General features: G+C 35.7%; 1 protein-coding gene across 5 annotated transcripts in view; it reads right to left on the bottom strand.

Annotated features, from left to right (window-relative positions):
* STIM2 (stromal interaction molecule 2) overlaps positions 1-15,882 on the bottom strand; it is an 82,691-nt gene that overhangs the window by 49,406 nt on the left and 17,403 nt on the right. The window contains exon 1 of one of the 5 annotated variants that reach the window (XM_050337692.1): positions 15,204-15,249. The exons of 3 other annotated variants lie outside the window; for them this stretch is intronic. In XM_050337692.1, the coding sequence (XP_050193649.1) occupies positions 15,204-15,234 (31 nt within the window). In that variant the 5' untranslated portion in view covers positions 15,235-15,249. Of the gene's footprint in view, positions 1-4,371; positions 4,445-15,203; positions 15,250-15,882 lie in introns of those variants that run through there. One more of the 5 variants, XM_050337693.1, reaches the window with a different exon arrangement.

Below are 15,882 nucleotides of genomic sequence, written 5' to 3'. Positions count from 1 at the left end.
TCAGGACCAAAAAAAAAAAAAAAAAAACCTTAAAAAAAACCTTAACACCTCACTGACACTGTCCCAGAACAGAGAGATGCTGCTTTTAGAAATACTTCATGTAATTCAGAAAGACAAATTTCTAAATCTCTTCTTTACTAAATTGCTAAGTATTAAATATTACTAAATATTTAATTACTAAATTATTTGCTAAATATTAATCCAGGCCAATCACAAACTCTAATTTTCAACTTTTGAATGCAACTAATATTTTATTAAGAGACACCAAGTAACTTTTTTTTTACATTTAAAAGAATCTATTTTATTTTTCCATCTTTGTTTTATTATGAAAGGTTTAATTTCACAACACTCAACCTTTAAATTTTTGCCCTGCAATTAAAAAATTAATATGGTGGGGGGCATTAAAGGACTCAGCCCTGCAATACAGGACTATGTAGAAATGCTGTAGAAAGGCTTCCCTTGAAACAGTAATAAATCACCTCTGCTAGTAATTAAATTCCAGTGGCCATGAACAAGGTGTATGAATTTACTTAAATACAACACCTATCAAAAGAACCATCTTTGTATTACATGTTTAGATCTATACTGTATTTTAAGTTAGAAGAAAGTATAAACATCAAAAACTGATAAACAGGTCCCCCAAACACGCTCAACTTGCTTAATTTATACTTAGTTCTATTCCTACATAGAAGAAAACATCAGATAGTGTTCATAGGCTGCAAGCACCCACTCAAATGTTCTTTCATTTGGTTCAGCTGAAAGCCCAGCTTTTCAAATCAAAAAGGTTTTCTCAAAGCACATTTTCACACAGTTCATGTTGATCAGTTCTTTAATCAGAGTACTTATCTTAAATATGCCTTTTTAGGATATTTAAGCATGAAGGCACTTTAAGGAGCTATGGTTCTTCTTGAGAGAAGTAAACAGGCTGCTAGTGCTTCAAATGTCCCATGCACTGGCTCCAAGAACACTTGATCTCTCTCTTAAGAAACTATAGAGTGCCAATTGCTCTCTTTGGGACTGAGAAACAGAGTAGGACCACATGTTGACTGTAATAAAAATTAACCCACTCTACACAGAATCCAGATTTACTTTGAAGCTACTTACTATTATAAAGCTGGTAAAAATTAAACATTCCCAGACTGACAACACAGGTCATCAGCCCCTTCTTCAGAGAACAATCTCAAAACAAACAAAAAATTAGAAAGCTACTCCAGCCTAAAGAACAAGTGAAAAGCATTTCACAAGCACACCTATGGAGCCCTACCAAATCCAAAAAACAGCTGACAGAAATTTAATCATCTGCAGCTCTGCAGAATATTCTATCATGCGGTATCTTGCTTCAATTGCATGGTAAAAACAATTCAAATTACTGCTAGATGAAACATGGTTAGTTAATTGGATATTTATATATTGGATATATTTGATATGTATATATAGGATATATATTGGATATATTGGATAAAAGCCAAGAGGAAAAGTCTTAAGATACAGCAAACACCATAGATACAGCCCTGAGGCCCCACAACCAGTCATAAGAATAGTTGATAATTTATTTTTCACTTTGAATCCACTCTATTGAAGGTGTTCTGGGATTCCAAACTTTCTACTGTACTTTAAGGACAAACCTAATTTCATGTCTGGACCCATTTCTCTTTCCTAGTGTGTCTGGTGTGTTGTCATAAATACACTTAGACCAAAATGATCATCACAAGAAAAAGTAGAGATGATAAATTCACCCATGGAATGATAGCTTGGAATTTGTGCCTTCCTTTAACAGAAAGCACAGAAGAATCAACAAAGCAAACAAAAGAGAGAAGGTGGACAAGAGGCATAAAAGCACAGCATATGTCACTCCAGGCACCATTTATTTTACAGTCCAGTTTTTCATGCTGGTCAGAAGTGAGGAAGTTTCAGAACTACTGGTCATAATAAGGAGGCAATTTGTTACTAAAAACTAAATGCCAAACTCATGGCCCAACAAACTTGGCAGAGGATTTTGAAACAAACCCCTCTCCTGCCTTGAGGCAGTAACTTGCCTCCAAGGCAAGGGGACAGTCTTCACCAGTTCACAGGAGTCTCTCATGACAGACAGTCTGATAATGAACAAAGCACAGTTATCCAACCCAAGATACAGGAAACTTTGTATTTACAGGCAAGGGGAAAATAACACTTCACACCCTTACCCCCACCCCTCCTTTCCCCATCCCCCTTCTCTCTTTTTCAGTGAGGTTAAAATAAGGTGAGACTCCAGGAAAAACTTCAGATTGAAATTACCCTCAGCTTTAGATTCACAGCCCTTTATTCCATTCCCTGAATACAACAGAAGTTAAACTTAGAAAGTGACACTGTCAACACGAGTCCTTAAGGAAAATTAATTACACTGATATCTTCAAGAGCTCATGTCAGCACAGCCCTTGAAATTTATTTAGGAATACACCATTAGAAATGATTCCAAAGCAAAAAGGTATATGCACCTTACAGTCTTTCACCTATCCTGCATTTACTTTTTCCTAAACTGCTGTGAGGGTAACAGACTTTGGAATGAAAACGACTGACAGACCAAGTAACAGCAGTTCTTTCTCACACACTTCCTTTGCATGTGGACCCTGGAGCACAAAAGCTATGGCTGTGCCAAAGCCTGTGACAGTGACCCCAACCAGGTGTTTGCAGTTCCAATCCAGCCCCAAAGTGCCCGAGCCTTTATTTGCTTTCAATGCCTAAAAGAGCCTTTTTAAGAATGAATGGACACACAAAACCTTCATGATTTTTCAGGGCTACCTGGAATCAGGTACACACCTCCAAATTTAAGATTTAAATGCCTTTTAATTTTTCCATTAGTTCACTCAGAGCAACTTAGCAGGTGGAAGTTATTTGAAGAGACTAACTACTACACATCCCTTTTGTTCTGTGAGGATGTTCAGCGTTCACCGAGAAGGGAGAGCACTTTTTTTATGCTAACATATGGCCGTCCTATGGAAACCCACAGTGCTTCCACGACTGCCTTTTACTGGTGAATTCAGCACTGTTGTGCTAGGTTTATGATTCCTCATTCCTAAAAAGCCATCTGGAATAAAGGGAAGCCTCACAGAAAAGGCAAGCACTATACAGTGTCAGTTTCCTAAGTACATACTCTCAGCTTAAAATAACCAGCACGCCACGATGACAGAAGTGGATTTCTTTGCATTTTCCAGAGACAAAGCAGGTATCTGCAATACCCCCAACCCCCTACCAAATGCATCTTCACCTAACCAGGATTACTGTTTCCTTATATTTCTGTTGTGCTTTAGTTTTACATGTACTTCAATACATTACAGTTTCCTCACCAATTCAAAATATGACTCCTTTCAATGCACAAAACCTGTAAGAGAACATAAATTTTTGAAGACCCGAGTACAAATCCGAGTTTCAGATACAAGAGGGATTAATGAAATTACTGAAAAAAGCAAGTATTTTCAAGAATTTTGCCTGATGTTCAAACAGCTATTCACAGTAAAGGCAATAAACATGTTTTTATCTTAAATCCTTACATAAGTTGTCAATAAAAATCTTCAAATGCTTGAGACACAGCCTCACAGTGAGCTTCATTTAATCTTTCAATTAGAAGCTCCCAAAGCAAATCACTCCTACTCTTAATAATTAAACTCCTCCATATGGCAAGTAGGCTGAGCAGGATCTAACAGTTAACTTGACAAAGTAATTTGTGGCATTATTTTTCACTCCAATCATTTCAATAAAAGTTCATCACTGCAACACATCTTTCCACATCTAACATTTTTAAAAACAGACAAAATTTTGACAAAAAGCATAGAGTGCCTTTTCTTCTAATCACAATACTGATGTTACTTAACTGAGCTTCCTGAAGAGGAAAGTGCAATAACACTGATGACAGCAGGGCAAGGGAAAGGGGTGCAACAGGAAAGGAGATTCAGAACAAAGTTGTCTCCAAAATATTTGAAAGTGTTAAGTTTCACATTCGGTTTTTCTTCTGCTCTATATTAGAAATTCAACTAACTTCTAAAACTGTTTATAAACTTGTTCAATAACAGCAGATTAGACTCCTAAATTAAACTCCTGACTGCAAAGCCTGGTATATGAAGCACTTATTTCTGAATACAGATTTAATGCTTATTGAGTGGTAATACTGCAGTTTAACCAAAAAAAAAACCACCAACTATATATATATATATATACACACACACACCACCACCAAATCCCACCTATTTACAGTCAGGCTCCATGAAAGCTGACATGATTCTTTTAAAATCCACTAAACATTCTTCATTTTAAAATAATGACATTTCAAACAATCTTAAAATAAATCATTACAACTTCACTAGGTATACAAGTGATCTTTACATGAGGGAGCCAAACCTGGTTTTGTCGCTACTGAAAAGCGTCCATTTATTCTGCTACTTCAGTATCTTTTAATATATACAGATCAATTATATTCTTTCCCCCGCATGGAAACTTGATGAGGCAAGCAAGGCTTTGATTTTTTTCTTCACCACTAGCTCATCTCTGCTTTCTCCACACCCACAAAAAATCTGTCTAATTCTGAACTTCAACTTTATTTTCTATACATGGGGAGGGGGGAGGGAGGGGAAATCAGTGAGATCATTTATTTAAAGCAGAAATTCAATCAAATAATGTCATTAGCAGAATCAAGTGTTAGGACAGGTTTAGATCAAAGCTTTTCTAATCTTTCCTAGATAAAAAGCCTCAAAACAAATTGCAGAACAGCAGACACTTAACTTTCTGATCACCTGTTAAGACATTCAAAACATCTTACACTATCTCAGATAACTATTTAAGAACTTTGTAGTCAGAAAAACATTTACTCAACGGAAAAGATGCAACAGGAATTCTCCAGAGAATTCTATTTGATGGCAAATCAAATTTTCCTTTTAACTTAACTGCATTAAAAGCAGCTATTCCAAATCAGCAATGCTTGTTTTAAAAGGAAATTGCAAAAAGGGTTTTGAATATGTTAATCATGCCAACGATTATTCTGACAAGACAAAAATATCAGTATAAACACTTCATTTAAACTGATAGGAAATTAATTATAAAATTACAACACTGTTCTGATTAATTAAAAGTTAAGAAGATGGATTCATGGCTTTTCCATCTCCTTCCCACACCCTCCCTGAGCAATGGCAGATTCGAAGGGAAGAGGAAGTTGGACAATTATTGTATACAATGGTCAAAGTAGACTGATTTAGAAAAGGAACTCCTGCCAACCATAACAGAGCAGTATGTGAGGAAACTGGGAGATACATCTTATGCAAGCCCTCTAAAATTCCAGGTTTTTCTCCTTCCAACCTTACCTGCACTTCGATACTTACTATACAAAGCTGCAGACACATACGAATATTCAGTGCAAAAAAAAAAAGTTCCAGATGTCTCATTCTTATTCCCAGCAATAGTAAAGTCTGTTTCACTTTACTTATATTTATTAGTACAAGACCAAGAGGGGAAGTATTTAAAGTAGTTTAAATCTAAGTTTTCATAGTTTGGTCAGTGAAGACTACCTCATGCATCATTAAAAATGTATGATGTACTCTTTGCACATTATAGCAATTATCAACAGCTAAAATTATAATAGCTCCAAGTAAAAAAAGTTTGCAGGGGTTTGAATTTGACCTAAATGCCTAACTTCACCTGGAATAAACACACATCCTTAATTCAGACAAAATTAAAAAGGACAGTCAAGTATTTCTGCCTTATATTCCATACAAGTTCAGAAGTTACAGCTATTTGAGAAATACAAATGTGAATTTTGAGTTCATTTGTCAATAAAACATTCATTAAGCTGATGAAATAAGTTACAGACGTGTATTCATATATATTTAGTGACAATGTATAACATGCATCTAAGCACATATAACAACACACATCTAAGTTTTTATATATTTTAGGTCTGACTGATTCTTTACTGGTGTTCTAACAAATTCCTTCCTTTTCTAACAGTAGGAAGCTGGAAAAAGATGCAGTATATCCCTGATGGTACACTTTAATCTGCCCAAGAACTCGTCAGCTCTTAAGAAAGAACAGCAGCCGCTTTCTTAATTTGGCCAGGAAATCAGAAGACTGATATACAAGTGATCTCCAAATGACTGATAATAGGTCCATGTGATTTCCAAAGCAAACTTGCTAGTAATCATTTTCTAACTAAAAGCTCATTTTCTTGCTTAGAATTTCGTCCTTGTTAACATATTAATCTGAAAGCCGGATCTTCAGCCTCCTGGTGAATGCCTATAGTCAATATTCAGTGTACTAATTTCTATTCAGATATGGCTCAAGAACTGAAAAGAGTATGAGGCACTAAATCCCTTTCTGAAAGACAGTGATCTGCAGTATACAGCAACCATGATAGTATGGCTGGTGATTTAAAAATTTACATTTTTTTTTATTCATACTCAAAAGGTAGCTCACAACTTCTAAGACTGGAAAAGAGGAAGGGGAGAAACACTGGAAAAGGATTTTATCAAGTTTTACAGATGTGGTTTTAAAATTTAAAAGTCATATTACACTTTCAGACAAATAAACTGAAATTTGCTAAAATTAGAGGAGTGTAAAAGTGAAATTATTTTCATATAAAATGATATATATATATACGCATATATATAGGTTTAAAGTTTTAGTCACGTCAGTGTTTCCTCTGATATATTTGTTTTCACATGTGATTCATAATCATATCCTATATCCATGAATCAGGCATGTAAGCATGACATGGTTGGCATTACTGAATTACTTCACTCTTCTACACCATCTGATCTAGTACGCATATTATTAACTGTTCCAACCAAGGAATCAAATTTAATCCTCTGTGAGCACCATCTGTAGCATCATCAGTTCCCTCAAAGTTCCTGTAACAACATGTTGTCAGGATGTATTTATACTTTAACAGATCATATCAGAATTATACAACTGAAACCTATATTAAAAAGATGTAACATAGTTCTCACAATAAAGGAAGATTGAAATAAAGCATCAGGGTCCTCTTTTTTAAAGGCACAATCTGTTAGGATTCTAGCATTTGAGTATTAAATTACAGGCCTATGTTTATACTTTCAGAAATAAAGAGACACTGAGTGCATAGATTCATTTTATTTAATCAATAACAGCATAATGAAACACTTCCTTTTAGCACCATTCAATATATCAGTAATTGTAAGTCTGTATAAATATCAGTTTCTTTAAATAGCCCTATTAGCTTATGTGAAAATTTAGTGGTACAGATTGCTGGCTAGTTAAGGACTATCCTACTTCCAGAAGCTTACGTGAACTGCTCTGCTGTTAGCACTCCAACTCCAGATTGCATAACTGGCAGTTTTGCTCCTACTAATATGCTGCTAAATATTTTTCTCATGATGAATTTCACCAAGTGATAAACCAGGCTGACAAATCTACTTATGGTGTCTCAGTTCACCTTGGCTTATTTGATGCAAATTAGATTTAAAGAGCCTCTTAAAAAAAACAATCTTTTAAAGAAGCAAAAAAAATTTAAGAATTAGATACTCCCACATCTCTGGAGATAACACATTATCATTACATTCAGGCTCAAACTCAGCACAGATAGTAAGATTTACAATTATCAGAATGTTAGAATAAGCCGTAGTGGTACATATCTCAGATACATCTTGGTTGATACCATTCCAACAGATGTATTTCTGGCCCATAAAAACAGTAGGAAATGCAGTTGTTTTCCAACACGTGTTTTGTAGCTGTTAAAGCGGTGAATAAAACAGAAGGCAATTCTTACACAATGAGCATACTCTGCGCATAAAGTCACGCACTGGAATCACTCAGAGTAGAAAAAGGGAAACTCAATTCAATTAAACAAGAACTCCAAAACCTAGAATAAGTCCTATCATGTTAGAGATTTAGCTCAGACTGATTGTTTTTAAAAAAGTTCATACAAGTTCACACATGGTTCTTCCCATCTAAACGAGTTAGATAAAATCTGGATACAAGTTTAAAGCAGTAATATTCCACCTTTAGACAAACCTCAAGTGGTTGCATACAGAAGGAAACAGTAAGGTCCCCAAAAACTCTGCATTTGCTTGAACACACATCACCAAATACTACTTGTACAGCTTCAAACACTGTCAGCTGCTCCCCAACTGCACAAGCATATTCAGGATGCAAGGAAAAGCCAAGGCAATAATTTCACATATGCTCTAAGGCAGAATAAGCCAAAGACTAATGCTAAAAGGATTCCTAATTGTTTGTGCCCCCACCATTCTTTCCTGTCCCTGTACTTTCTCCTTTCTTGTACCAGTGCAAGCACATTTTTGCAATCATGCTGCAGGAAGGATCAGGAAATTGATTCTGTCTGAATTTGTTCTCTATGCGCCTGCACAAACACTTGCGACAGCAATGGTGCAGGTGAGGAGGAGGAAATCCATGCAGAAGCAGAGAAATGCACTTTATAGCCAATGGTGCTGCTTAGCTCTGGTCCTGACATGCCTCATGTTACAACTGAATCTAACCAGCTACATGCTAGGTGATCAATAAGCTGAAAAAAAAATTGAATTAATGCAGTGTAACAACATTTACACTGCTTGAGTGAAAAACTCCACCTCATTGTTTAGATCCTGGTTTTTGCTACTAGGAGGCATAGGACAAGGCTGTGTTTGAGACAACTTATTGCAACTAACACCATCAAGTGTTTTTCCAAGTTTTTTTCAAGGATCTTGTGGCCTTATAAAACCTAAAACAGACTAGGGTAATACTATAGGAGATGAAGTAATTGCAAACACAAATAAAACTCCTCAACGTTTGACAAAAAAGCTTCTACCACCACTGCCAGCAAAATCAGAATTTGTCCTTTCTCCATGGCTCTCCCCAAGAGCCTGGGGAAGTCACAAGCTCCAGGCATAGCTGGCTTTGGCGGCAGTCAGTCCCACACCATAAACAGTAGGTCTTGAGAGACACCACATCTCTACAAACATATACCAGCAAGCCCAAGGTGTCTGCTAAGTGCATGTCTGCCCCAAATACTGCTGTAATTTATGTTGTGCCTTCATTCAAGATCCATTTTCCAAAACCTTGGCGCCAGAGCACGCATTAAGAATTAAATACACAGGACTATAAAAAAACCAGCATAGTAGAATCCATCCCAAAGTTGACAAACTGTGACACTTGGCTACACAAAGCCAAATGAGTTTATGTTTGGGGACTTTTTTGCTTTCTTCAGAGGCTTTTTTAAATTTTTATTACAGGCAGCATGAGATGACAGCTTTCTCAAGATAAGACACAGCCAGAAGTATACTTAGGGAAAGCTCAAAGGGAACAACAAGGAAGTATAAAGATCTTTTATAATTTAAGACTGTGATAACTGAGGTTACAACCAACTGCGAAATAATATTGGTATACGATATCTTTAAATGTAGCAAATAACACTTTGTGATATATAATCTACTCTTAAGTCTTATGTCTTATGTTCCTGATATACACTGGGAAAAGTCAAGATGAAATGAAGGATAGTATGCTTTTTTCAGATGATGACTACTTTTACTTCCTAGAGTCATTATAAGTACTTTATGACATATATACATATAATTTATTTAAACATAAAATTTCAGTCTATATTTTAGACAATTACATAAGTTTAAACACTAATTGATTTGTATCTATCATATTTGAAAAAATAAAGTATGATAATTAATATCTTAATTTTGTTTTTTAACTCTGCTGGACACATACTGTGAACAGAGCTGAGCTGTGTGTCTCATGCACAGCATTAGCAATGCTTCTGTTGCTATTTGCTCTCCGTAACAGACAGCAGTAGGAAAACAGGCACAGAGTCAAACTGCAACAGACAAGTGTTTCCACTACATTACCTCGTCTTAATATATCAAATATCAACACATATAGGCAGTCCATCATTTTCAATATCAAAAAGCAAGTGACTTCCCAAAATAAAAAAAGCCATTTGCCCGTCATTAAACATAAATAAAAACAAACCAAAACCATGAAAGATTAATTCTACTTCAATACGTTCAATTAGATTCCATTTTCAAAAACCCCAGGAAGTTAATTTCACACAACACTTTCTGCTTCCCACTGAAACACATTACAAATAGACCATACAGAAAAAACACTTTTACTAAATCAGGACTGTTTTCAAATATGTTGGGGTTTCTGTCTGGTTTTGTTCAGTGTTCTGTTGCTGGTTTATGGTTTTCATAGACAATAAAGTGCATCTGAAGTTCTTCATTCACATCTCAGAGAGGCATGTTTTGTAATACTATTCTGCTTTGTAATTTTACTTTGGTTTAATCAAATACAAGGAACATATATTCTCTAGGCTTTATCTCCAAGGCCTACTCTCATGCCCTAAATGCAATACCTGATAAAGTTGACATCTAAAAATCAAGTATTCAGTCATATCTATCAACCACCAAAATGTTTTAATATTTTCTATAATAACACAGTGTTATAAACTGTGTTATATTTGTTATAAAACTTTGCTTTAAATCTTTTCTGTATAAAACTTTGCTTTAAATCTTGTCTGTAACAATTTTAAAGCAATTTTTATAGCAAGTCATCAGCTGGGGGCAGGGGGACAGTGTTTTTCTATTCTGTACTTCTGAGGAATACTGAGCACAATAGTCATGCAGTTGATACAAGAAAATGGGTAGCATATTTATGCCTTACTCTCCAAAACAAAATGCTACATTTTCTATTTGTTCTATTAAAACACAAAGGAAATAGTTTCCCCCTTTCATTCAATTTCATTACTTTCTTTACTAATGTTTAAATTAACACCTAAAAGGTATCACTTGTAAAAGTTTCCAGTTACCATCAAAAGAGAGAAACATAAAAAAAAAAACTCTTCTGACATTTAAAACATTTGCTGAAGTTCTCTTCATGCAAGTGCTGACCCAGCACATTTACATCCCAAAGTATGAAGTAAATACCTAATGATAACAAACAGAAGAAAGAACAAGGCAAGACTGAAGAAGCCCTTGGAAAAACCTGATTAAATCCCAAATAGAATCATCTGTGCACAGGTTTTATTTCCTTTCAACATGTATTCCTTATGTCAATAGTAAGTATTCATGCATACAAATGAACTTCTCCTAAGTAATGCCTTCATAAAATCTGTATGTATCAGCTACAACCAACACATTGTACATGAGGAAGAGAGATGAGTTTCAGCTGAACTTAAGGCATGCTAGGAGAACAGGGTGTCAAGAATTGTTATGCCCACAGAAGCCCAGAGCTTGAAAATAGGGCAGGAACCATTCTGAAGAAAGAATTTATCTCAACAAGAACAGGTACATTTGCTCCAAGAATGAGGGGTTTTTTTAAAGCTACACTATGTTGTATAAAGTTGCTTTGCATCTTGTAGTTCCATAAGAAATACTTTTCATGCTAAGAGATATTTTGTACACACAATCTTATAAAGGTAAAAAGCTAGAATCTATTTTACATGGCCATGTCTAGCCACAAATGAATGACAACCCACACTTTTAAGTGAGATCTATTGTACAAGTCTACACATCTGTGCCATGGTTAGAGTAAAGAAGCATCCTCACAAGGTTAGCTTTCTAAAGCTCTGGCAAGATTCCATGTTGTTTTGGTAAGAAGCCTCACCTTTCCTTTCAGTGATTTAAAAACTGAGGTATCTGAGATTCCCTAGGGACTAATACATTAAAAAGTTTTAATGGCTGTATGCCATTTACAAAGTTTAAAGATAAATATTTTGAGAACGATTAGCAATTTTCATATGCAGACATAGGGAAGAAAACACAGGGCTGTTTCAAAATGCTTTTGTTGGTTTTATAAGCTACAAAATCAATTAATGAAAAAGTGTTACATAAGTTACTGCACTACAACTGCAATCTTGATCAAAAATAAGATTCAAGATGCTGTTAGCGAAGTTGCAGTTAAGAGCAGTGGGAAGGGAAAGAGAAGGGTGTGGAAAAGGTTGAAAAAGAGATAAGACAGTAAATCATCACTTTTACTGATCGACTTAGAGCAGTGTAAAAAAACCACATCACAAAAAACATTTAATATATTTACAAAAAATAATTATTTGCAAGTTTACTTTAGCCATATTTTGACTGGAAAGCTGTAGAAAAGATTGCATTTATTATTGCACTAATAAAACAACCAAAATCAGATAAATTGAAGTGAAACTAAGGAGATAGAATTAATGGAACCAACACCCTGAAAAGGTATCCAAATCTATTCCAGTAGATCATTTCTTAAGCTGAAACAAGTTCTACCTCAACATGAAAAATACTGAGCTCAGTAGTGTATAACTACCCACAGCAGCATCCTAGAGAAGGTGAAAACTCTGAAACACATTCAGGGCTTAAACAGAACACCAACAAGAATTCATTCCAACCTTTTCTGAACAGCATCAGCTGCTCCATGTAACTGCATACTGAACTTGGGCATTACTTAAGGGTAGGTTTTAATGCAATCAATTAAAACCTTTTCTTTAACAATTGCCAGGAATAGCTTACCTAGTAAGCAGAGTAAAGCTAATAACATTTTTAAGTAACAATATTGAATCAGTCTCAAGTAGCAAACTAATATGGAGAAATCAGTGCAGCAAACATTGCTTAAGTTTACTAAATGTAACAGTGTAAACAATTGCAAGTTTCACTGGGCTTTTAACTCTAAAGGTCTGGAAAATATAGAAGTCAGCAGGTAATGTAAATTACTCGCAGTAAAATTTAATCTCTGCATTAAGGGTTTCTTTGTTCGTTTTTGGGTTGGTTTGTTTGTTTGTTTTTCCCAAGAATTGTAATTATTTCAACAGAAGTTTTAACAAACAAACTTAAACACTTGGGTTCTTTAAATTCCCTTGTTTCATACAAGATCACATGGTTATTGATTTACTGATCCCTTAAAAGGGATTATCTGTTGTAGTAAGACCTGATTATTAGAATTCCTTTGGCTTGGCAATTAAAATAAATATTATACCACTACTTAAAGCCATAGACAGGACTGTAAGAGTATCAGATTGTGGCAAAAATTAAGTATATACTATCCCAAGTACAGACTCCAAAACACCCTAACTTTAATAACAGGAAAGTTGAGAGTCAAGTACAACTTTTCAAATTACAACAAAATTCTGCAAATACCTGCAGAAATAATAAAAAAATCTACTTAACTAAAAATACAATCCTATGTTGCTACCAAAGCACTGCTTTGAAAGAAATCATTCCTTTTGCCATCATTTACATGTACTTTTCCAGAACAGGCCAAACAAATACAGGAAATTCCATAAATGCAGATCAGTGTGGTGACAAATGAAATAACCAGCTCCAGAACATGGATTTTTACATCCTTTTATTTTAAAAGCAAGTATTCCATTTCTTCCAAAAACAAGTAACAAGTAATTCCTGCCCACACTCCATCATATGCAACATCATATATTCACTTTTTAAAAAAAAAGCAATTCTTTAAATGAACACAAGAACACGCTCTTCTTATCTGAAAGGGCTTTCTACCTGTGGGCCTATTTGAAATGACTCCAAAAAAGAGACAGCATGAGGGTGAGGGCTGTCATAAAAGGAGATAAGCTTTTATATGCTTAAACACCCACTTGCACTTTTCAAATTAGATCAGCATTTGTCAGAATAACATAATTCTATGTATGCACAAAAAACCCCACTATACTCATCAGGACAAATAAGAGTGCAGACTATTGCTAAATAAAAAATATCTGAAGTAACAGAACACAAGCAACTGCATAAAATTAAAATGAACACAAGTAGGATTTTAGCTCCAGTTTTTCAAAGGGACATCTTGATACAAATGAGGTCTGAAGACTTGCACTTCCTCAAAATGTTTTACTTTTATTCCAGTAGGTATTGCTACGTAACAAACTACATCAGTACATGCCAAGCTCATATAACAATAACTGAGCACAGGCCCATTGACCTACATATGAACAACACCTGCAGTAGCCCGGTAAAACACAGAAGGGAGAATGGTTTTCCACCTTATTGAAATTAGGCCGAATGGCAACCTAAAAAGAACAAACCTGGGCAACAGTTTCATTTTATATTTTTCCTCCAAAAAATGCCAGTTAGAATCCATTCAGTCATCCCCACGATCTTGATCCAAACCTAAAAGTGCCACCCCAGCTCTGCCTGCACACTCTACATTAGTTTAATCTGTTTTCTGCAGTGTAGCGAGTTACCCACCCACACGAAGATGTGGCTGATAGAAGCCACACCTCACAGAGGCTTCAAGCAGAAACAAGGAAATCAGGCCAAACACAGAGCTATGTCTGCTGCATCTTGTCTTCCTGTCACCTCTGAGACTGCAAACTAACTCAAAAACCTCTCTCTTCTCATTAGCATCTTCCCTGCTCCGGCCAAAGCCCCACTGCCAAGACACTCCCAGGTCCCTGGCACAAGCACCAGACAGGAGCACAAACTGCAGCACAAGCCCAGTGCAAGCTGAAGCTGCAGCCTCTGGTGCGTCAGTAACTAATCAGGAAGATAACAGAAAGATGATTTCATAAGTCAGTCTTGAGATTTTCTGTATGGGTGCAAATATTTAACTCAGCTTGCACACGCCTCAGGCAGGACTTAGGAAGCGAACATAATCACTTTTAGCACATCGCTGAGCAGTCTACAACTAGAACCACCACCCTGTGGTTTAGCACAGTGCTCAATTCACAGCCAGGAAAATACTTTCTCTTCTGTTAGGGGACAAGAGAGACAAGAATTGTGTTGAAATTAAAGGAAATAATATTCCCATAATTACATACTCAATTGGAAATACTTAACTCACTAGAATCTAAGCAATATTACCAAAGAAGTTTTGTGCAAAAATGTGCATAATATGTAAATAAAATGTTGTTTCTTAATAGTAAAAAAAAAAATCATACCATTCCTTATTTGGTATGTAAAATGTTTTATTAGCAGAAACCAAGAAAATTTTGCCTTGTTTCAGTTTGAATCCACAGGAATTCTTGGACACACAGAGCCACAGATTCCTGACACAATGTCCTCCATTTGCCTGCTATTGAACACATTCACTAAATATGGGAAAATTACCTCTCCCTTTAATGCCTCTTTTTGCTCAGCCTACGGGAGTGCCTTTTCTCTTCCCTCATCAATACAATAAATATTGCATAAATATATCCCAGGAGAAAAACAGCTACATTCAATTCTGCCTGAAAAGCTTTGACTTTGTTTTTTCAAGGTGAGATAGTATCTTACCTGAAGACAAATTCAACAGCCAGTAAATCATACAAAATCCTTTTCAAAAGCTGTTGTACTCCACAGAAGAGAGAGTACAACATCTAAAACAAAACAAAATACAATTTTCAGAGACAGGATATAAATGCAGAAGAGAAATATGGAACACATCTTATGTACTCAGAGGTTTAGAACCATGCAGTTTATACCTGAAACAAACACTGAGACCCTTTTCCCTGTCAGTGCTGGAAAGCTACAAGTTCAATTGCAGAAATTACACTGAGCATAATGATCTTCTTCCTTCCTTCCTGTTTTGCTGTTGACAAAGGAAAGCATTTAACAGAAAATGCCATCTATGACAATTTGCAGAGAAATCCAAGCCTGAGCTGCAGAGAGGGAGACGTGGAGGTGAAGGGACAGAACAGCTGACCACTGTTGATCTCCACACTAAGTCACCCAAGGTAATTAAACATATTGGAATGTTTTAGAGAACTTCTTACCAGAAAGACTGCTAATTGGTGTTAACTACATTAAGTTATTTGCTTAATAAGCAGCTACAAAAAGTTGCTAAAGAGAGAAAATCAGAGGTAATTACACCTTCCTTGCTTGAGTACTGTGTGCTGTTCTGCTCATCTCTAAACAGAATGAGAAGAATTTCAAAGGAAGAAAGGGGAGATCTTCATACGCAAAAAACATATGA

The sequence above is a fragment of the Myiozetetes cayanensis genome, unplaced genomic scaffold, assembly GCF_022539395.1.
Source record: "Myiozetetes cayanensis isolate MyiCay16 unplaced genomic scaffold, myiCay2020 scf7, whole genome shotgun sequence".
Classification (NCBI taxonomy): Eukaryota; Metazoa; Chordata; class Aves; order Passeriformes; family Tyrannidae; genus Myiozetetes; species Myiozetetes cayanensis.
The sequence above is the reverse complement of the archived record's forward strand: the minus strand, read 5'-3'. Positions and strand labels throughout refer to the sequence as shown.